Source organism: Artemia franciscana, chromosome 7 (genome assembly GCF_032884065.1).
Source record: "Artemia franciscana chromosome 7, ASM3288406v1, whole genome shotgun sequence".
Taxonomy (NCBI): Eukaryota; Metazoa; Arthropoda; class Branchiopoda; order Anostraca; family Artemiidae; genus Artemia; species Artemia franciscana.
Window position 1 is genome coordinate 41067375 of NC_088869.1, and position 22343 is coordinate 41089717.

The window sequence follows — 22343 nt, forward strand, 5'->3', positions numbered from 1 at the left end:
CTACAGTGATGATAGTGGTCAGTTATGGTTCTCAAGTAAGGGCAGTCCAAAAAAACAGACAAATATTTGCTAGATGTTTTCCAGAAAAATTGCCTACAGATTGTTCTGGGTACCCAGCTGACTGACTGTATTTCAAACAGAATGTTTTACAAAAAGTGTGGATCAATCCTGCTTTCCAGAGCTATAATAATAGCAAAGGTGAGATGGCTAGGGCACATTTTACAGACGAAAGATGACAGAATGCCAAAGATTGTCCTTTATGGCCAACCATTTAGGGCTAAACAGAAAGCAGGTCACCCATGGCTGGGATGCGAGGATGTCATAAAGAAAGGTTTAAGGTAAATGAGAAGTTCCATGGATTGTGTAAAGAGGGGGGCTTTGAATAAATTAGGAAGGAGGAGGTACATGCATTGCTTTGTTGGCCTCTGGTGGCTTTGTGCTGTGGTGAGTTGTTACTAGTAGTTGTATTATTATGTGAATTACTACCTTTGAATGCTATGGATAAATACATTTACTCTCAGTGAATCCACAAGGGGCAAGACCACCAGGGACAACTGACATCATATGATTGCCTAATATTCTACCTTATTCTGCACTTTCAAAACACTTGGGATAATTTTTTGTTGTTCTTAGTAGCTCAAATTGTTTCAGCTTATAGGTCTCTGGATAAAAACTTGTTGTATTGTGTTGTAAGCTACACCAGGAGGAATTTGTGCTATCCAGATTAGCACTCCTGTATAATTGGAAACTTGTCTGGGGATCTATTTTATCTGTCATGTTGTGCTAAAAACAACAATTTTGCAAGAATATAGGTCATGTAAAAAAGTGTAATTACAGTCATATGAATGGCTGTTCTCAGTAGTCTATCTTTATCTTTTTAATGCTTTTTCTGTTAGTAAAAACCAGGTATTTACTGGGTTCTTTTTTTCAGTGTTTCTCAACTGGTGCAGAAATCGGCCAGCATAAGAGTCACCATGGCTATCATTTCGAGGTAACTGGATTGTTTATTTCTTTACTCTTTTATGGAAGGGTGCTTGAAACTGCTTTAGAGAACAAATTAAGAGTCAACACCATAGAGTTCAGTAAATAAAGAGTAATATATCTGTTGTGTTTTTTCCCCTTCCACTTTGTATGCATGAAAGTGTTGTAGAAACTTTGGAGGGTCCTCATTTGTTGGAAATTCAAAGGAGCTCTGTATAAACTGAGCTAGTTCCTTACCAATTGCAAAAACAACAGAAGCCTGGTCTTGGGACGAAAATGAGATTAGTCTTAGTTAAGGAATTTTAGTGATGCAGTGCAAGAACGAGGTTAGTCCAAGCTATGGACTATGTCTGTTTAAAAACGAGCGAAGTCCATATTGAGACTAACACGAATTTGGTGCAAGCTGCAGAATAACCATGTGCAAAAACGAGCTAGATCCTTAGTCAGAGCAAAAAGAAGCCAAGTTCTGACTCAGTGAAAAAATTAGTAAAAATCTTGACTTTATGCAAAACTAGATTTGAACTCACTCGATGCCAAAATGAGCCAAGTCCAAGCTTTAACCTTACTTGATGCACAATCTAAGTCCAAAGTATGAAATATCAGTGATGCAATTCCACAACTGAAATCCATACTCCATGCAAAACCAAGTAAAGCGCTGATTTAGTACAAAATGAGCTAAACTCTTATTTGGTAGGAATATAAACTAATTTCTTGCTCAGTGAAAAAACCAGCTTGGTTCAGACTAACACAAAATTGTGCTAAGTTCAATTTTTCTTCTAATTAGCTTCAAACTTATATTGGCAAATTCCTTAGGTCATGGGAATCCAACACAAAAAAAATCATTGGTTTTCCTGAAAGTGGCGACCAAGTAATCTCCAAAAGCTTTTCTTCCCAAGAACTGCTGGAAACACATATTGCGCACGTCCCTGGTTCAAGGATAACCCAATGCAAAAAAAAAAACTTGTGGCCTTTTTTTTCTTTTTTTTTATGGGGATCGGATATATAGTCTGATATAATATTTTCAATAAGCCCTGGCCGAAAAGGAGTATGGGACCTGGAATAAAGAAATGGCAAAGAATGGGTAAAACTTACTTTTGTTGTTTGCTTACTTTTTTATTTCTTTGATTGGCTATGGCTACAGTAGTACCTTAGCATCCAGAGGATCGATTAGGCAAAATAAAGGTCAACACACTAATAGCTACTGCAAAACAGAACATGAGAACATTTTTCTCATAAAATAAAAAAGGAGTAATTTCTGTTTTCAAGGGTACTTAAAGCATGAGATTAGGGTAGTTTCTACCCCATACAAGGCCGGAAATTTCACCGACTATTGGTTCATATAATTCACAACCCTTGACCCCATCCAACTCAAAATTCAATATGAAAAGTATCATTTAAAAATAACTGCACAAGATTAAGGTTGATGGAAAAGATTTTACTGAATATCTATATTTACCAAAAGTTGCAATTACAAGCTATAATTCTATCTTTAAACCATGAAATCTCAACAAAATGTCATAGATTTCCCCACACATGACATAAAATAAAAATAAGAATCCATGATCAACTCGAACCTAGAAATAAAAGGAATAACTATGAATAAATAAATAATTCCTAAAAAGAACAGAGATTCAAATTAATAATTAAGACAAGCTAAAGCTAGAATACACTAAATTATAAAGACAAAAATGAGGTCACTGCTCCATCAAATCCTCTAGAAACTAGAGTGTCATTTTTCCTTTACTGTAAACCGTATGTATTTCGATTTGCATCTTTATTGTTGTCATAGCATCAGTATATGCAACAAACAATGACAACACTAATCAACTTTTGGGAAAAGGTGAATAAAGCATATTACAATATTTTTGCGATGTTCAGTTTAGCTTTGTTTATTTTAAAGATGTATATTTTTTTCTGTTCATGCTTTTCCTTCTGTTCTATTTTATTCAAAGTACCCAATAAAATGATGGCTAAATAAAATGTTTGAAGCATTTTATTTATAATTTGCTCACACAATATTTCGACACGCCAAGTCAATAGATAAAAAATGTCAAAAATATAATAGCTTATAAAAAGAGGAATTCTTGAAAGTTTGTGTCTTTTTAGTTTTGTAGCGTGATAAGGTAAAAAAGAAAAACTGGTTAAATGTATTTTGTTTTCAGCAAAGTGCAAATGACACTCTAGCCTATATTGGATTTGATTGGGAAGTGACTCGGCTCTTATTTGTGTTACGGTACAATTTGTTTTAACTTTGACTCGGTTATTAGTTTTGATTTCTGTTCGTTTTGTATTTCATTTATTCATTCATAATAATTGCGTTCACTTTAAGTTTGAGTTGTAATACTACTTTACTTTTTTTAAAGAATTCATTTGTTTTTTTTTTATTAATTATATAGAAGAATTCATAAGTAAATCTTTGAAAAATGTAGTAAATCTTTTGTTTATTTCTGATTTTGGAATTTTAAGGATATCTTGATGAAGAGAAGTTTAGGGTTTTGAAACGACGTTTCGGAAAAACAATCCCAATTTATGAAAATGGCTAATTTCGTATAAACATATTGGTCAGTGAATTGCATTTGGATGATGATAATGTTATTGTCCTCTTTAAATGAGGATAGTGGATAAATTTATACCAAATAAATTAAGACTTCCAGGTTTTCTAATTTTCTTTAGAAAATAGCCACTTATGCAAATTCCAGATTTTTTGCCCAAAGGTCACTTGATAAAGCTTTGGAAATATGTGAGTGTATTGCAATAATGAAGCTAAATGTAATCATACGATGTTGACAAAGTATATGTCCACTATCACTATGTTTCATCCTTAAAATTGATCACGAGGACTGCTCAAAAGAAATTGATTGTCATAAAATATCTTGCGAGTGCTCTTGTGAATAAAAATTGTTAGTTTTAGCGTCCTTTTTACGAGTAGAGTGATTGGTGGGGTGGAAGGCTCCCTCATTGTTTGTTTGTTTGCTGTTGTTTTTTGAGGCTTTTTTCCCCATTGTGGTAAACCAATTTAGAGATCTATAGTCTGGTCCATATCATTATTACAATGCGAAAAATTGAACTCTGAAAAAAAAAGAAATGTATTTCTTGAGTCAAACTCCCAGAAATTCCCTGAGTGAATTTTAAAAGCAAACATCAATTAAATAAAAAAAAAGTTATGTCAATGAAATTAAAATGTAAAATTAAAACTCAAACTGATTAGAAATTAGACTTTGTATAGAGAAGGATGCCATCACCTTGACAACTCTTCACACTAGAGTTTGGCATTGTCCTACCAATGCTTCAGGAAGGATTGCTCTAATACAAGAATAATGTGTTGAAAAGCTAATTTGTTCTTCCTTAATGTTTTTCGAATGGTAGATGTTAGAAGTTGGTGCGTTTCCTTAAATATAAAAAGTTCTAATGTGAGTTCAAGAGTTTTCGAACGGCAATCAGTGGATAAAACAAATTTAACACTATTGGAGTCGGGAAACACGAGTCTCCATCATACACAGCATAATTGTCGATCATTTTGAGTTTTAACATTGCTCTTTACTTACACGGGGATTTTTTTTTATTTAATAAATTTCAACTTTCAACATAGACAATTAGAATATTACAAAGAAATACCAAATTATTTAAGATATAGTGTCTTTCAGTGCCACCTAGTGACAGATCCAAATAGATCAGCAACTACAAATATTATTTTCGATTCTCGAATGGTACTTAATTACATTGCCGGTGTGTTCAATAAGAAAGCAGGAATGAAAACTTTAGAGAAGCTAAATATATAGTTTTAAGCTCAGGACTTTCATTTGAAGACATCGCGTCCGTTTCATATCAAAATTGTTGTTCTGCAGCACAAAACGGCCAAAGCCGATTTTCAAACGTAGTGCTATTAGTAGTGATTTACAAAAAATACATGGATACCAAAATTGACTTTCATATCAGTCGTTATTTGTTTCTCTACAAATTTTCAGCAGCCTGGTAGAACCGGGAGGGGGGGGGGGGCTTCTTCGGCTGCCAAGGTAGGGGACAGATAATTATTTATCAACAGTTTCCTATTGTCGCAATTTTTATGGTGTACTTTTTGTTTCGGTACATTGTTATGATTTAGGGATATCGGGTTACTTTTGAAATCCGAAAATAATTCATCTTCTTTTATTCAAAAGAATGTTTTATTGAATGTTTTAAAGTTATCCCTTCCAAATGAGTGTTGGCTGGAATCTTTCTAAATGCTTGCTTTGTGTTTTTAAATGCTCAGTTACGGTGCACGGTTCACTCTACGGTTCACTGTGTGTTTTTAAATACTCAGTTACGATGCACGGTACAGTTACGGTTCACTCTTTGCTGTGTTTTAGCTACTGTTGCAGCTATCAAATTGACTCTATCCATAATTTGAGATCGCTGATTCCTGATTTAAAACAAGGTATAACATTTCCTATTCTCTACAAAATGTGTTTATTTTATCCTCGGTTTTGAAAGTGCTAGTACGTAATTTGGGCCCATTGCTCTCAGGACTACACGAGCTATATTAAACCAGGAGGCATATGTTTTGGATCTTATGATCATTTCATGTATTGCAGTGTGAGGTTTTCGGAGCTCCCAAAGAAAAAGGGGAACTTCAGGGGCAGCTATGGACTGGCTAAGTCCCTCAAGAATGGCACTAGAACTTTTAATCCGATTTTGAATGACAATTCATCCAATTATCATATCTTTTTTTCAATATGATAAGGCCAGGAAAACAATAAAAAATAGTACATAGGGATTGCTCCGCACAAATTCAACGCTATTGCACCTGATCATGATTTAACAGCTATTAGATCTTCTGACACTTTTCTTTATTTTTGTTTTGTTTTAGGACAAATCCGAATTTTCTGTTTTCCCAAGTGGGGAAGATGAAAAAAGTTTTTGGACAGCTAAGGAAGAAATTCTTTTACTTGATGCTATTGAACTGTATGGCTTTGGAAATTTCGCAGATGTGTCTAAGTACATTGAGACCAGATCGGCTGACGGTATGTTATTTATACTCCAGATATTGTTTCCGGTACTATTTTGCCAATCTTTTCACGTAAAAGTATTATTTTATGTACAACAACTTTTTAGTGAAAAATATGTAAATAGATATTTGTTGGGATTTCCAATGATATTTTGAGTCTGACTAATAAAATGAAAATACAGAAACCTTATTTCTTTCCTCAAAAGTGCTTTCTTAATTTGTTTTTAAACACCCCCAAAATTGATGCCATATCTTAGGGGCTGTTATTGGCTACAATATTATAGAGCACGATTTAACAATAAATAATTCAATTGCTAATAAGTGTAAAATTAGGTGACTAAGTGGCAATTCTACAAAACATCATTGTTCAAAACTGTTTTCACTTTATTAATTTAAGAAAATTTTGGAAAAAGAGATTTTTCTAAAAAAGCAAAGAGCTACATTAAACCAAAGACAAGCAGAAATAGGTGAAAATGATCATTCAAACATATAATAAACAGAAATTACTATCAATGAATAAATGACACCCAAGACGAATAAAAACTGCAATGATAATCAATTCAAACCTAAAATGAACAATGCTTACCGCAAACAATAGTAGGAATAAGGACCCTAAGCCAACAACAACAAAGAAAAGAAACTAAAAACGAGAGCCAAGAGCTCATATGGTATGAGCTCTAGCAAAATTCTAAGAATCAATAGATTGCTTAAAAGGAAAATCAGAGGCGTAATGCCGGTCGAGATTTAAAATAAGAGCTCTGAGGCACGAGTCCTTCTAAATATCAAAATTCATTAAGATCCGATCACCCACTCGTAAGTTAAAAATACCTCAATTTTCTAATTTTTCCTCACCCTTCAGCCCCCCAGATGGTCGAATCGGGGAAAACGACTTTATCAAGTCAGTTTGTGCAGCTCCCTGACACGCATACCAATTTTCATCGTCCTAGCACGTCCAGAAGTACCAAACTCGCCAAAGCACAAGTACTGAACCCGACTACCTAACTCCACCAAAGAGAGCAAATCCAGTCCGGTTACGTCAATCACATATCTACGACATTTGAAAGCGTTTTCCAAGATTTCCCGTTTCCCCCTCCAATTCCCCCCAATGTCAAACGATCTGGTTGGGATTTTAAATAAGAGCTCTGAGACATGAGTTCATACTAAAAATTAGATTTCATTAAGATCCGGTCACCCGTTCTTGAATTAAAAGTACCTCAATTTTTCTGATATTCCAAATTAACAACCCCCAGCTCCCTCAAAGAGAATGGATCCATACCAATTATGTCAATCTCGTATCTATAACTTGTGCTTATTCTTCCCATCAGGTTTCATCCCGATCTCTCCACTCTAAGGGTTTTCCAAGATTTCTGTTTCCCTCTCCAACCCTTTATGTCCCCGGATCCGATTCGCATTGGAAATGGAGCATCTGAGACATCAGATTCTTCTATGTATCAAGTTTCATTAAGATTCGATCACCCATTCGTAAGATACTTCGATTTAGTCCAGGCACCAGGTCCGGAAAATATGACACCCCCTCATCCAAAAGGTACACTAGGTTGAAAGTGGATTTCCCATCAAATCGAACCCGCTAATTATGAATATGCCGGGAACAGCGATCAAAATTGGGCGCTTAAGGTGGAATTGATGCCTAATACAATTGAATACTTTCTCTTCATTAACAAGTGTTGTTATCATTTTCAGTAGTTTGAAAAATTAAATTTAGCTCAAAATGAAACGATTCACCCCCTCCCCCCTCCAAAAAAAGACTTCAAATTGGACTCGTTTACTGGTTAAGGACAGATACATATCCAATATATTGCTTAAATATATAAAATAAAAAACTATTCTAGTAATTACGATTCACAAATAATGCTTGAATAAATGACTGTACTTCTGTGGCTTGCAGCATTAACGTCCTTAAAGACAAACGTTTGATTAGAAATCAAGAAAGTTCTATACAAACATCTCAAAAAAGCTTATTAAAACATAGAAGGATTCAGAAGAAGTTTCATAAAGGGGATCGAAGAATTTTGGTAAAAGTAGGCTACTGCCCAACTGAAAAGTCTATGTGAAGCTACATCATACTCGGATTAGCCACATTAAAGATGACAGGCTGAACAAGCGTCGATTATCTTAGCGATTAGTTGATTAATGGATATTAAATTTCAGACAAGTCACGATGTCCATTTAAACATAAGAAAAAAAGATAGGAAATGGTAAAGCAGGAAAGACATTCATGAGAAACTCCCCTTTCTTTATTCTTCATCCGAATCTATTGAGTAGCTGCCGCCACATGAGCAAAGTATATCACACTTCCAATCAAAAGAACAAGGGCAACGTTCTGCACATCTATTTTTTGCAAGAGAATGATTTGGGCATACCTTTGACTGTCGAAGGCCACTGCAGAAGCGTTGTAGTTATTGGAACGACCCTATCTGCATGGCTATATACCCACCCGAAACGCAATGGGTTGTGAATATATGGCCGCGCTTCTGAGGCTTGCAGCATCAAAGACCACTGAAAGGCAGCTCTTTTTACATGGTATTTGAAAGTGTTTTCTGTTGGTGGTAGGCACTTCAGACTGCTTTTCTTGTGAAATAAGTGAACTCGCAGATCATTTAAACTGGAAAACTTTTCATATCGCTTGCCGTAGGCAACAATGACAATTTTTCTAAAAAAAATTGTTAGGTCATCCAGAAACTCTGTTAAACACTAGGGCGCACTAATCACCTTCGCTGTTAGCTTTTCCAGCTCATCCAGGACACCAGCTTTAGAGCCGCAGTAAAGAAAGTCTTTTTGCCTTTTGAATAGAAGAAGTGCACAGTATCAAAGCTGGTAAAACAGTGAAGAAAGGTAATAGTGTTTGTGACGGCGACCGGGATCTTTTTCACTACTTGGTGGATCGGGAATGTTTTATCTCTAAACTTGAGGTACAGCTCAGGATCGGATGCAGTACACTTAGAAGTCATAATCTGGAAATGCTGAATAAGCATGGCCAAAATATCTGTGTCGATGGCTTTCACTATCGCCTGCTGATAACCCCTGCGAAAACAATGAGCCACATGTAGTACCAGCCTCGTATCAGCTTCCTCATGGGTGCTCGCTAGGCTCTCAGTAAGTTCAGAGCAAACATCAAATGGTAGACCTTTTACCAGACTTCACGTCTATCACTAAACCCACCAGCAAGCACCAGCGGAAAGGCCGTGTTTTCTGTCTGATCTTTCCAAATTTCAAATATAATCTCAGCAATTTTCGCGTTCGTCGATGACTGCGTCAGCATAAGCTCCCAGTTTTCCAAGGTCACAGATCGAGAGATTATAGTGCCCTCGCCCCTTCTACTATGACAGCCGCTGCTGTTTTTTTAGGAGAATAGGACAACCCTCGGGGTCCTTTATCAAATGCAGGCCATCGTATCTGTCTGATATGACATGCAGTTCAGTCAAATCTGTCAGTTCTTTCGTTGTTTCGCAACATTCTACATGCAAAATTCTCCAATTTTTTGGTTTTCGACGGAATTTGGGTTTTAATGAATGCCATAAAGTCTAGCAAGACTGTCTGCTTTGCCTCAGGTTTTAGAGTGACGTTCATAGGCCAAGAATCGATTACACTAAGCATTCGTATTGAATCTATAAGTGCAGCTTTGGAACCCGTTCGTAACCAAGTGCCAGCACCAGTGCCTGTTCTTTCAAACAGAGCTGGTGATACCGGAAGGAGTTCATGGGGCATCAATCTACGCAATACTGACAAAGACGTAGTGGGAGCGCTACCACAAGCAAGTAATATCTTCCTAGTCACTTCTAGTTCTTCTTGGATGCAGCTGAATGCTTTCTTCTTCTGCTCTTTACCCTTCATCAAGCTACTAGCCATAGTCACCACCTTAATTTTTGAAAAGGGGTTGGGTTGTCCAGCGACAATTGCTTCAACGGCTCTTACGCCGTTTTCTTCAGCAGCCAAAAGACTATCTCGGATTGAATTTTCAGCAACCTCACTAGTCATGATGTTCATAAGTTTTTCTTCTTTACAATCGAAGGGATTCACATAACATTCAACTACTGACATAGTCTTCAACACAAACTTCTCGTTTTGAAGTCTGCCTACTCGGATCCATCATACTCGCTGTTTCCGTTTATTCCAGCTAGTTTACACAGTGAGGCTGATACATTAGCACAAAATGGCAAGGTAGATATCCACTTGGCGACCGCACTGGTATTCAGAGTTAGCCCTTTGATGCCGCCTTTTTGTTTTGTCTCAAGGCTCAGACTCTAAGGCATGGTCTGGAGAAACTGCGTTAGCTGAACAAACAGATCTTTTCACAGTAAAGTGGCCTTGCAAAAACTGCTTGCGAATTTGTTCAGGTAAACGCTCATGTCTTGCAAATACATTGTGAGATAAGTTGCGTACTTATGGTGGCCTGCAAATGCCATAAAGGGAAGCATCATACTGGTTGCTTTCAAATGCAAGTCAAAGTTCCCACAGCGGTCAGCCAAAAGAAATTGGAGCATAATCAAGAACATTCGAATGTACTGTAACCAAAGCTTCGAAGTCGGGTAGGTCTTGATTAAATTGTCAAACTCACCAATGGGAGAAGTCAGCGATATTAGATGGGTAAAAAACTCAACTTGAAGACGTCTTCCATCACTTACAGAAGCTATTATTCCTGCTATGTCTTCTATTTATTGTATCTCATACTTCTTCTATGGAAGATTCAGTACGATTGTCGCTGTTGCACACAGCCTAGCGAACAATTGTTGACTAAAAATCCAACTCCGACGAGGAGCCGCAAGAAAGTAAAAAAGGATGTTAAAAAAGTATTTTTTTTGCCATGAAGCACCAGTCGCAGACCAGCGTTCCAAGAATATTCTTAATCGCCGTTGTATTATCTACAAGATGGTGTAATTAGACCTATTGTATCTTTTGGGTCGGGTGTTTTGAAAACTAAGTATCTTTTTCAATGCTGCCGCCCCGACTAATTTACACGTTTTCCAAGAATTCTGGTTTCCCCCTCCAACTCCCTTCAATGTCACCGGATCTGATCGAGATTTAAAATGAGAGTTCCAAAGCACAAGATCCTTCTAGATATCAAATTTCATTAAGATTTGATCAACTGTTCGTAAGTTAAAAATACCTCATTTTTTCTAATTTTTCCGAATTACTTCTCCCCCCCTTCCTCAAGTCCACCAAAAAGAGCGGATCCGGTCCGGTTATGTCACTCACCTATCTTGGACTTGTGCTTATTCATTCCACCAAGTTTCATTCTGATCTCTCTACTTTAAACGTTTTCCACGATTCCCTCCCCCCTAATGACAATGGATCCGGTCGGGATTTAAAATAAGAGATCTGAGTTTCGAGGTCCTTCTAAATATGAAATTTCATTAAGATACGGTCACTCTTTCGTAAGTCAAAAATACATCATTTTTTCTAATTTTTTAGAATTAACCTTCCCCTCAACTCTCCCAAAGAGAGCAGATCCGTTCTGGTTATGTCAATCCCGTATCTAGGACTTGTGCTTAATTTTCTAACCAAGTTTCATCCCTATCCCTCCACTCTAAGCGTTTTCCAAGATTTTAGGTTTGGCGACATAGCATTCCTGAGACATTGCAGATACGGCATTTTGGCAACCTAGATGCACTTGAAGTCTTTTGATTTAGTTCAATTTCCCCTTCAACATTCCCTGAACATTTCAACCTAATAACCTTAGCCGTTCCTGAGATATAGTAAATGTTCCCTTTCAAAAATCTGAAGACACTAAAATCTTTTTATTTGGTTCAGTGTTTTTCTGAACATTATCTCATAATTTCAAGTAAATACCCCAAACTGCTCCTGAGGTATTACAGTTATGTAATTTTGGCAATCTGGATGCATTTAAGGTCCTTTTATTTGGTTCAACATTCTCCGATAGTTTCTCCTTATTGCGTTTATCTGTTCCTGGGATAATGCGGATAGGCCGTTTTGAGAAATCTTATTTGCTTAGTCCTTTTTGATTTAGTTCAACATCACCTGAAAATTTCAACCTAGTAGCCTATGCTTAGCCGTACCTCAGATATTGCAGATACGTTAAATTGACAACATGGATGCACATAGTTTCATTTGATTAAGTTCAAAATCCTTTGATTTTCGGCTAGAAAGAAGCATAGGAGGGGGGCGTGCTGCCCTCTAATCACTTTCCATTTAAAAAAAATACACTAGAACTGTCAATTTCAAATCGTTTGAACTCCCCTTCGAAATGTCAACGACATCTCCTTCCTTGCAAAGTGGCCAGGGAGATAAAATAATAAAAGTAAGTAAATAATACATTGAGGCCATATCCCTCTTTAGTAAGGCAGTGCTATTGCGATAGAAATGAATAATAATAACCGTGATTGAGGAGATAAAACAGTTCGTTGTTCGTGGTAATGGACGTGATAATGGTCTTCTTGAAATTTAGATCCAATACCTTATGGGACCAAGCGGGCAAAACAATGAATGTTTTTTTAAATTTCCTCAAATATTATATCGTAATTTAATTGATTAATGCAATTGGTTTCGAATGGTTAATCATAGATGCTTATTTAGTCAGTTGTCTTTGAAATTATCTGACCTACCTGCGTTAACAATGTCCGTTTAGCTAAGCTTACAACAGTGCTAGGTACAAACTGCCTCTTTACCACTTGCTGTAGGCATGGTATCCCATCTTTTTGTGACATTATTTTCTTGCTTTGTGCTCGAAGAATGAATTCTTGAGTTTTTTTGTAGCTATGTCTGCATCCCTTTTTCCCTAACGCGCTTAGAGAACAGATACTGTTAGATAACAGTCTTATATTCACTTGTGGAGTTTAGCTCTTTCAAATTGGGAGAAGTTTGAGGTCTTGTTCATATTCTTCTCCAGGTTATAACTTTCGCTAGGTTATTCCTATTTTAACCTCCCTCTTGTCTTGCATAGAGTGTCAGGCGAGTCCTCTTAGCCTCTATACTGGTAGCAGCCTTGTTTTGAGGCCCTGAACCTGCGAGATTGTTATTAGATGCAAGGGCACAGCTTGGGTTTTGAGTTTTGGGGCGGGGGGTATAAAGAATGTGCTGACAAAATCATCTAGTGTGCCGAATAGGGCTGGCACATAAACTCAATTAAACTAAACACATAAGCTAACTTCCTCGGAACTTGGGGGGTATCCGAAAATGAGTTAAGCATATGGTTTGTAAGAACTCGATGAGGTGTATTAATTGGTCTATTAAAGGGCTTATCTTTAATTTTGACCGACTTATAAATTGTTCCAAAAGGGCGTAAAAAAGAGCATAAATCCCTTATCTTCTAAGTAAAGAATAATTCAGCAATTTGGATATTTCCAGCGAATTCCGACTGAAAAGTGAACAAGGAACCAATCTCTTAATTTTCAAGCTCCTTAACTTCTTATTTGTGAGAAAGATTTTTTCATTGTTCGTTTTTATTTTCATTTTGCTCTTCTGTAAAATTAGGAAAAGTTGACTTTGGCTCTTTTTACAAAATGCCACGGAAGTATGAAGATCATAGAGCCATCCTGCTTGGAAGGCGGTGCCGCTCGTCCTGGCTTCGAAAAAAGACGGATTCTTTCGGTTCTGTGTAAACTACTGGTGGCTTAATTCTACTTCCGAGACGCACGCTTACCCAATTCTAACAATTGATTGAATTGACTAACAATTGAAGAAATAGTGTATCCGGTAGGCTTAGCAAATTTATTTTGATGTTAGATTTAAAACGGGGATACGGTAGGTTGAAATGCATATTGCAAATAGAACAAAGACTGCTTTTACTTCGGCGTTTAGTCTCTTTGAGCAAGTAGTAGACTGTATTTTGGAGTCATTACCGTACACGAAAGTTTACCTTAATGATTTTATCATTTTTCGTATTTGTTTAAGGAGCATGTGAGCCATATGAGGAAAGCTTTAATCATATTCAGGAAAGCGAGTTGGCCCTAAATATAGTAAAATGCGGACTGGTGCAAACTTAGTCAGTAACTGAGTCATCAAATTGGGAAAGGATCCAAATGCCAGAAAAGATGGATAGGATCCAAAATGCAGGTATCTCATATACAGAGACAAATTTGGTTATTTGTGGTAATAGCATGGTATTATTAGCCCATCCCCAATTTTACGACAATATCGGAATCCTGTCAAATTTAACTAGAAAGGGAGTTCCAGACACTTTTAATCAAGGAGAGAAGTAAGCAGGGAGCATTCGATATTTAAGAAGAATACGCCTTTTGCAGCAGTTGAATATTTTGAAACCCTCCTTTTTCATTGTACTTTTTCTCCAAAGAGGTAGCTCAGCCTATGGACAGGGGTTTTGTTAGCCCAAAGCACCCTATTATTTTTATTATTTTTTTTTTTGAAAATATGTAAAGTCGAATTAGTTTACGGTACTATTGAAATGAAGTTAGGGGATTATTTTTGTTGCTAAAAAAAATGATTATTGTCCACATGGACGGAATTTTAAAATTATATCATCATAATCCATCACAAAGGGTGAATGTTATGATACCAGATAATCAACCTCTGGTGCGGCATGTACTATGCTTCCAGCAGTGTGATTTTGATACTGAAACTCGACCAGGTACAGTCACTAGAAATCATGAGGGCATGTCGAGGCTGTAACTGGAGGGTGATACTTGGGAGGAGGCACAAAGCTAATATAGAGATGACGGATAAGGTTTGTGATTACTATCATTCCCAGTATGAAAAGTATTGTGTGCTTTTGTTAAAAAATCTGTATTTTTGTCAATTAGCTTTTTATAGATAACCTCAGCTGTCAACCTTTCTGGGTCCCCTATCCATTCCTTAACTATTTACCATAGCTCCCGATTCTCCATCACTAGTTGATACTAGATCTTCCCAAACCTTTACTGTGTAGCCCTTTACCCTTTTCGCAGACTCAATTGGTATTGGCAATTGGTCTTGATTTGTCTGGCCCCTGGGGGGGGGTGGCAACTCATCAACTGTTGCCATTACTAATTTAAATATTGCTGCAGGATATCTATGATAGCTATTCTTTAGCTGGGTAGAGACCTGCGCCCAGCAGCAGTAGTGAGCCGCTAGTTTAGAAGGCAAGAACAACTGCATAAATCGAGGAAATAGTAATGAGGAGGGGATATAATTTTTTAATGTACTTTTTCGTCTTTTTATTATTATTTTTTATGGGAACTGGCGTGGCTTGATGGGCAAAACTTAAGGGGGGTTTCAATGCTTTCTCGATCTATCATCCTGTTTAACACATTACGTGCGCAATTAGTTTACCAACCTGCTTTAACTATGGACACTTAGCAACTAACTAGACTCGTAACAGTATTAAATACCCCTCCCCCTTTTCCTGGGTGAATATTTTAGACGTAATATCTCATTCTGCTGTGTATGATCTCATTTTTGTTTTGCTTGAAAAATGTAAATACACGACCATTTTATAGTTATATCTCTACAACTTTATCCGTAAAACATTTCAAGGGCAGATGTGTTTAAGTAACAACTGGTATATTCATTTCTAGACTTCAGGACACCCAAGTTTGGAGAAGTTTGATGCTTTGTTTATGTTTGAACATGAACAAATTCATGAAGTTTGATGTTTGATGCATCGGAGATTGGATGGGTGCTCCTCTACTGGCTATGACTTCCTTTCGATTATGCCTATCTTAATCTCCCCTCACCCCCTCTACAATAGGACACAAATGGGGGCCCCTTACGTACAACCGATAATGTTTAATCATTCAGGACCATTTGCTTAATTATCCTAGAATGTTCAGAAGATGTGTAATTTATGTCTACGAGTTTCGAGCTGGAAGGTGGTTGCTGGGACCTAGTGCTCAACTTTGGGACTTCTGCTTTTATGGATGGAAGGTTTGTGCATGAGTATTGCTTGAACAAGAGCTAACGGGTCAGACTCCGTACAAAATATGTATGTGCAAAGCCACTGTTCTCAATCAGGTATTCCTATAACTTATTCACTTGCTTCCGGGGCTGCATGCTTCTTGTTGTAATTGGGTGGGGGTTTTTTTCTGAAGCTTTTTGACTATTTGGAATATTCCGCCAAGAATATCTGAAAACGAGTTTCGGTCGGCGATCGGTTGCCACATGGAATAGATTGCTGGCAGAAGTAATCCAGGAAAATCCTTCCCTTGACGCCTTCAGGAGAAGGTATAATAAATACCTCAGTGTTGGACAATGAGGTGACTACCAGGACTAACGGCATATTATCATTTGTGATGGAACCGTGAAGAATGTAACAAAAAAAATAGTTTTCCTTAGATTCCTTAGATTACGGTAGTTTCAGTGGGGAATGACCCAAGTTCCCTCTATATAAAGCTTTATTTCGGATCCATGTATCCATACTTTTTTCACAATGCTGTTTGTGGGTGTAATAAAATTTCCTTAGAACTCTTGTATTTATTTTCTTGTTTAATTCCAGAGGTAAGAGAACACTATGTCCAGCGTTATGTATGTGGTACGATTGGTCGTTTAACTTGGCTTTCAGTGAATAGAGCTGGAGCTGAGCCTGGATTCATTACAAAAGATCACACTGGCCCTGATTTTGGCCCCCTTTCGCCCAGTTTCACAGCTCGAGTGGCCCCTTTGCAAATCCAACAGGATGAGTCACTACAGCTTGGATATATGCCCAATCGCGACGATTTTGAGACTGAGTACGATAATGATGCAGAGCTGTTAGTGTCTCATTTAGATTTGAATGCCACAACGGATGAGGACATCGATATGGGTAAGCTACCAACATCAGAAACCACTTATGATAAGGGTGTTGTTTATGATAGCTTCCAATTGGGGAGAGGGGTGGGGTGCATCTTAAACTAAGAAACAGGTTATATGAGATTTTTTATTGTCCTTATAATTGCTTTGTTATAAATCTGTGATTCCTTCTAATATAATTAGACTATGATTTCTTTTTTTTTCAGAATTAGAATAATGTTTTCCAATTAAAAAAAAAAAAATTAGATTCGTCTGAGCTTAGCTGTGTAGTACCATACCAACCTTGTTACGTCTAAAGCTGTCTATTGTCTGATTTGTAGTTTTCGTCATTTTGTTTTTCTTCTCATTCTGCTTGCGTTCTTTAATAGTTTTTTTTTGGCATACTTACACTTTCAGTTGCGAATAATAAATTTCCCTGTATTAACGTACGGGTACCATACTCGGGGGGGGGGGGGCTCTATTCTAGGCTCTAGGCTTTATGGTCGGCTGTAGTCTAGGCCACAGTTTTGGGGAAACGTTTGTCTTGTTAATTCTTTATTCCTATTTTTAAATCTTCTTAAAAATCACTTACTGGCCTTGATGGCATTATTTTGGAAAAATGTTTGAGTCAGGACATTATGTACGGTCCAGATTTCTATCTGTAATCTTTTAATTCCCTCTGACTTTTTTTCTCTCTTTGCATGTTTTCTGTAACCCGTGTTCTGAAATAGATTATTGCTTGATTTGTTTTACACCTATTTCTGTTTTCTCTTAATCCAGTATTGACCAAATTTCGAAACATTACCATTAATCAACAGGTTTTTTTACACTGAACTTCTGTTTTTCTCTTTATTTTATTCTCACTAAAATGATTTCTTCAGATTAGAAAGATTGCCTGTTATCAACACATAGTGAAGTTTTTTTTTATTCTTTAGCTTTGAAGCTAGCCCAAGTGGACATGTATCAGAGACGACTAAGAGAGCGAGCACAGAGGAAGAGACTAGTCAGAGATTATCAGCTAGCACAGGAGTTTTTTATACCTATTAAAAAAGGTGGCGTGGATGTAGCCAAGAAAATTACGGACCATAGGAAAAAATTGATTAAAGCAGATAGGTGTGTTTTATTTTTAGGACTTATTTATTAAATTTTCAGACCATTTGAGATAAAAATGTGTACGGCTGGCTATTAATAGCACATGAGAAATTAGTTATGGCCCGCGACTGAAAATTGTTACATTTGAGCTTAGTAATGTTTCATATTTAAAATTAATGCAATTCTCCTAATACCAATAAGAATTATGTCCGTATTCTTACCGTTGTGGGGCTTAAACCAGCGTTCTCAACGCGGTACAATTGTGTACCGTTTTGATAAAATTTAAATTTCCTGGTACTTTGTGAAAGGGTTTTATCCACTCAAACAAATAAGACGTAGAGACAATAGGGAAAATTTCAAGACAGTGGAAATTATTTATGTAGATATTTCGACCCTGTGTCCAAGGGCCGTCTTCAGCACAATACAAGAATAAGAGAGAAACTATAAATATATAAAAGAACTTATCAGTTTTAATCCTCACAATTTGATGTAAGTTCTTTTATATATGTATAGTTTCTCTCTTATTCTTGTATTGTGCTGAAGACGGCCCTTGGACATAGGGCCGAAATATCTACAGAAATAATTTCCACTGTCTTGAAATTTTCCCTATTGTCTCTACGTCTTATTTGTTTGTTATGGAAAGGCAGTGTGGTCTTCGTCGCTATTTTTATCCACTCGTTTCTGATTTTTAGGCGCAGTTTAGCTTTCGCGAAGTTTCGCTTCATTTATTTATTTTAGGGTCGTCAGAAAAAGAAAAATGAATATCTGTCAAATGTATACATGGCACTTGAAGAAATATGCGATTTTCGTGCTGGTTTTCTTATGAAAAACAGTTCGAATCCCTATTGAGGGAAAATAAAGGTTGACTATTCTTCAATTAATTTTTTATTTTTTACCTATATAATGGAAATCGAAATTGAATGCTTCATAGAGAAAGAGGGAAAAGTATTCTCTCAATTGTTCTTCTTCCTCCTCACAACTTCGTGTAGAACGGATGGTCACAGATTGTTATTTTGCTCAAGATAGTTAGAAGCTTGATAAAACTGTGCCCCAATGAGAAAATAACCCATATAGCCCAGAATCAAGGTCTGAGATGTGGATAAATCCCTTTATTTTCAAATGCATTCTAGTTAAATAGGTGGGTGTGGCGTAAGTAGTTTAAACCGGAAGCATGCAAGGAGTTCGAATATGTATGATTTAAGGAACAAATGGGGCTGGTCTCTACTTCATCCCTCGCCCCCCCCATCCCGTGATAACCTTTTAATAGATAGATAGACATGTTGGACCTTATCAAAATAGAAATAATACTGATATTTTCAATCTCAGTACAGAAACTAGCAAAGACCTGGCTACGGGCAAAAAAGGGCTAATTTCAGGTTGTGTAGTATTGGTGACGATGTGATAAAATGAGCTAAGTTCTGCCTGCAAAAATGTGTGAAGCACTGACTCGATGATCTTGATCCTCATCATAGGTAGCACAATAGCGCTGCCTAAGTAAAGAGCGATGTGGGCATAGTGTATTATTTTTATTTTAGACCAGGGCACTTCGTATCGAAGGAGTTGTCGTAGAAACTTCGAAAAGGGATCATTTGACTAGAAATTGCAAGGGCTTTTGTCCTTTTTAATAGTCGAAAGTAATTCGAGGGCCACTAACCCCCCTCCCACGCCCACTATTTGCCCAAACACATTCAACCAAAATTTGAGATAGCCATGTTGTTCAACGTAGTTGAAAGGTCCGGAAATAATGTCTTTAAGGATAACCCCCCTCCTCTCCCATCCAGAGCCCTCAGGGCAAGGGTTATAGAAAGGATAATCGTATAAACATTGGAGGGGGCTCATTAGATTGGTAATCAAAACTCCTAGTGCCCTTTTTAACATTCAGTGATCAAAGGGTGGATACTCCCCCCTCCAAACACCTTGTATTTTCCTGAAATGTATCTGATAGAAATTTCGAGATGGCCATTTGTTGTCATAGAAAGTTCGAAAAGGCTCATTCGGTTGGAAATTTAACGAGGGATATGGGCACAATGTATCATTTATTTAAATTTTTTTTGTCCAGGGCACTTCGTGTCAAAGGAGTTGTCGTAGAACCTTCGAAAAGGACTTATTTTTTTGGAAATCGGAAGGGCTTGTGCTCTTTTTAATAGTCAAAAGTGATTGGAGAGCAACTAACCCCCCTCCCACGCCCACTGTTTTCCAAAATACATCCAATCAAAATTTTGAGATAGCCATTTTGTTGAACATAATTGAAAGCTCCAGAAATTATGTCTTTGAGGATGATCCCCCCCCCCTCAGACCTTCAGGGCAAGGGTTGTAAGTTGTGCCCTGGGCGTATAAGGTATGCATAGAAAGGGAAATACATAAAGGCACTTCATATGGAGGGGTTGGTTGTATAAACTTCGGAGGGGGCTCATTCGATGGGAAATTGGAAGTTCTAGTGTCCTTTTTAAGAGTAAAAGTGATCGGTGGGCAACTAGCCCCCCCCCCTCTCCCCGCTGACGCCCTTTTTCCCCAAATGCGTCTGATAACAATTTTGAGATAGCTATTTTGTTATAAATAATTCAAATATCAGATATCAAAACTCCAAAGTCAACCCAACCCCCCAGTCCGGGGGCAGGCATTGTAAGTTATGCTCTGGGGGCATATATGGTTCTTGTAGAAGGGGTGCTCATTGAAATCTCATAGGGGGCTCATTTGATTGTATATTGGAAGTTCTAGTTCACTTTCAAGAGTCAAAAGAGATCGGAGGGCAACTAGCCCGTTCCACGCCCCTTTTTCGCCAAACGCTTCCGATAAAATTATGAGATAGCCATTTTGTTAAAAATCGTTCAAATATCAGATTTAAAAAATCTTCGGAATTAACACAACCCCCCAGAGCCCGGGGTACTTTTGTAAGTTATACCCTGGGGGGCATATATGGTTCTCATAGAAGGAGTGCTGGTTTAAACTTCATGGGGATCTCATTTAATCGTAAATTGAAAGTTCTTGTTCACTTTTAAGATTCAAAAAAGATCGGAGGGCAAATAGCCCCCCCTCACGCCCTTTTTTCTCAAAACGCCCCCGACAAAAATTATGAGATAGCCATTTTGTTAAAAATAGTTCAAATATCAGGTAACAAACACCTGTTGTTTGTACATACCTGTTATACAAATACCTGTTGTATGTTTTTTTTTTGCTGTGATTATTCACTCAATTCTGTCCGTTTTGGGTTTCCTTTATTCTTTAGTAGTAATTTCTGGTCGTTTTGATTCATTGTAGTTTTCTATTTCTTCTGATCGTAAGCTGAATATGGCCTTTACTTTTCTTTAAAAAACTTCTTTTTCGGAATTTTTTTTTTTAAACTAATTTTTGAAAAAGGGGAAGTAGTTCTTTGTCGTAAGTAACGCGGTGAAGGCTACGGGAGGGCATAGGATCAAATGGCAGGGTAAAAATCATTGACTTAAGCTATGAAAATGATCTAATTGCTCCGATAAGAATGTTAGCAAAATGAATGAATTGTTGGAGTTTTGAGACCAAAGGGTGCTTGAATACGTTTGAAAATTAATGTTAAGAAGGTCAAGTCGCTTAGACTGGAAATAAATGAAGATGAATAGGAGATGTTAGATTACAAGGAAATTGATCAAGTTTATAGCTTCACCTCTCATTAAGATGGTGGATGCAGTGAAAATGTAAAAAGTAGAATAGCCTATGCCCTGGGTATTTTTCATAGTTGAAAAGTTTGAATGAATAGGTAGACAAGTCTGCCAACCAAGATTAGAAAATTAGAATCTAGGGTTATGACAGGAGTAAGGTATGGTTCTGTAACATAGGCACTTCGAAAGGCTGATGCAGATCTGTTAAATGTTATCCAAAGAAATTATCTAAGCTGTTCTTATTTTCCGTTTTGCTGACCATATATCCAACAAACTCTGCGAAAAATATAATTAAATCTAGTTCTATAGGGCTTAAACGAAATGAATGTTAAGATGGCTAGGATGCCTTTTATGGATGGCAGATTGCCGAAGATTGTGTTTTTTGACCATCCAGCTGCAGCCACGCTGGAAGCATGTCGCTCCCAAATGGAGCGATGGGAGGTCATTAGAGAGAATGTATAGCAAATCGGAAGTTCATCTGAGGGAGGTAGAAAATGAAACTTCGAATGTATGGGGGTGGAGGAGAAGTGTGCACAGCTGTGTTGGATTCAGGTGGCTTGGTAGTGCAAGGGTCTATTAGTAGTACTACTAGCAGTTAGCAGTCATAATAATAACTAAAACTATTTCATACAGTTTATTTTTAATGCATACGACATAAAGCAAATTGTTTTGTGCTGCAAAGACGTACGAAGCCAGTTTTTGCTAGAAAACATATTAGTTATATATGTGGTCGATTTTTTACGTACGGTTTGTTATGTGCTGGAGGCACTGTGATTTTCTTTTTCTCGAATCACGTCCGATCTCTCTTACCTCCTACGAAGTAAATATGCCTTTACAAATGTGTCCAGTGATTTGAGGCCTGCTAGACGAATCTTTTTCACTTCCTGTCTTTTTTTTCTTTTCTTTTTTTTTTAATGTATTATGCCCGTTTTTGATTTGGCCGCTTATGATCTTTGGTGTATGCTCACAGGACAAAG

At 37.2% G+C, this 22343-nt stretch overlaps 1 protein-coding gene across 2 annotated transcripts in view; it reads left to right on the forward strand.

The window, feature by feature from the left end:
* The window catches only part of LOC136029309 (transcriptional adapter 2-beta-like), a 39833-nt gene that overhangs the window by 7608 nt on the left and 9882 nt on the right, over positions 1–22343 (forward strand). For both annotated transcript variants that reach the window (XR_010618013.1, XM_065707574.1), the window contains exons 2-5: positions 932–991; positions 5828–5981; positions 16371–16676; positions 17578–17755. Coding sequence is in view for 1 of the 2 variants with exons in the window: in XM_065707574.1 (XP_065563646.1) it covers positions 932–991; positions 5828–5981; positions 16371–16676; positions 17578–17755 (698 nt within the window). In the remaining variant the exon portion in view is untranslated. The remainder of the gene's footprint in view (positions 1–931; positions 992–5827; positions 5982–16370; positions 16677–17577; positions 17756–22343) is intronic.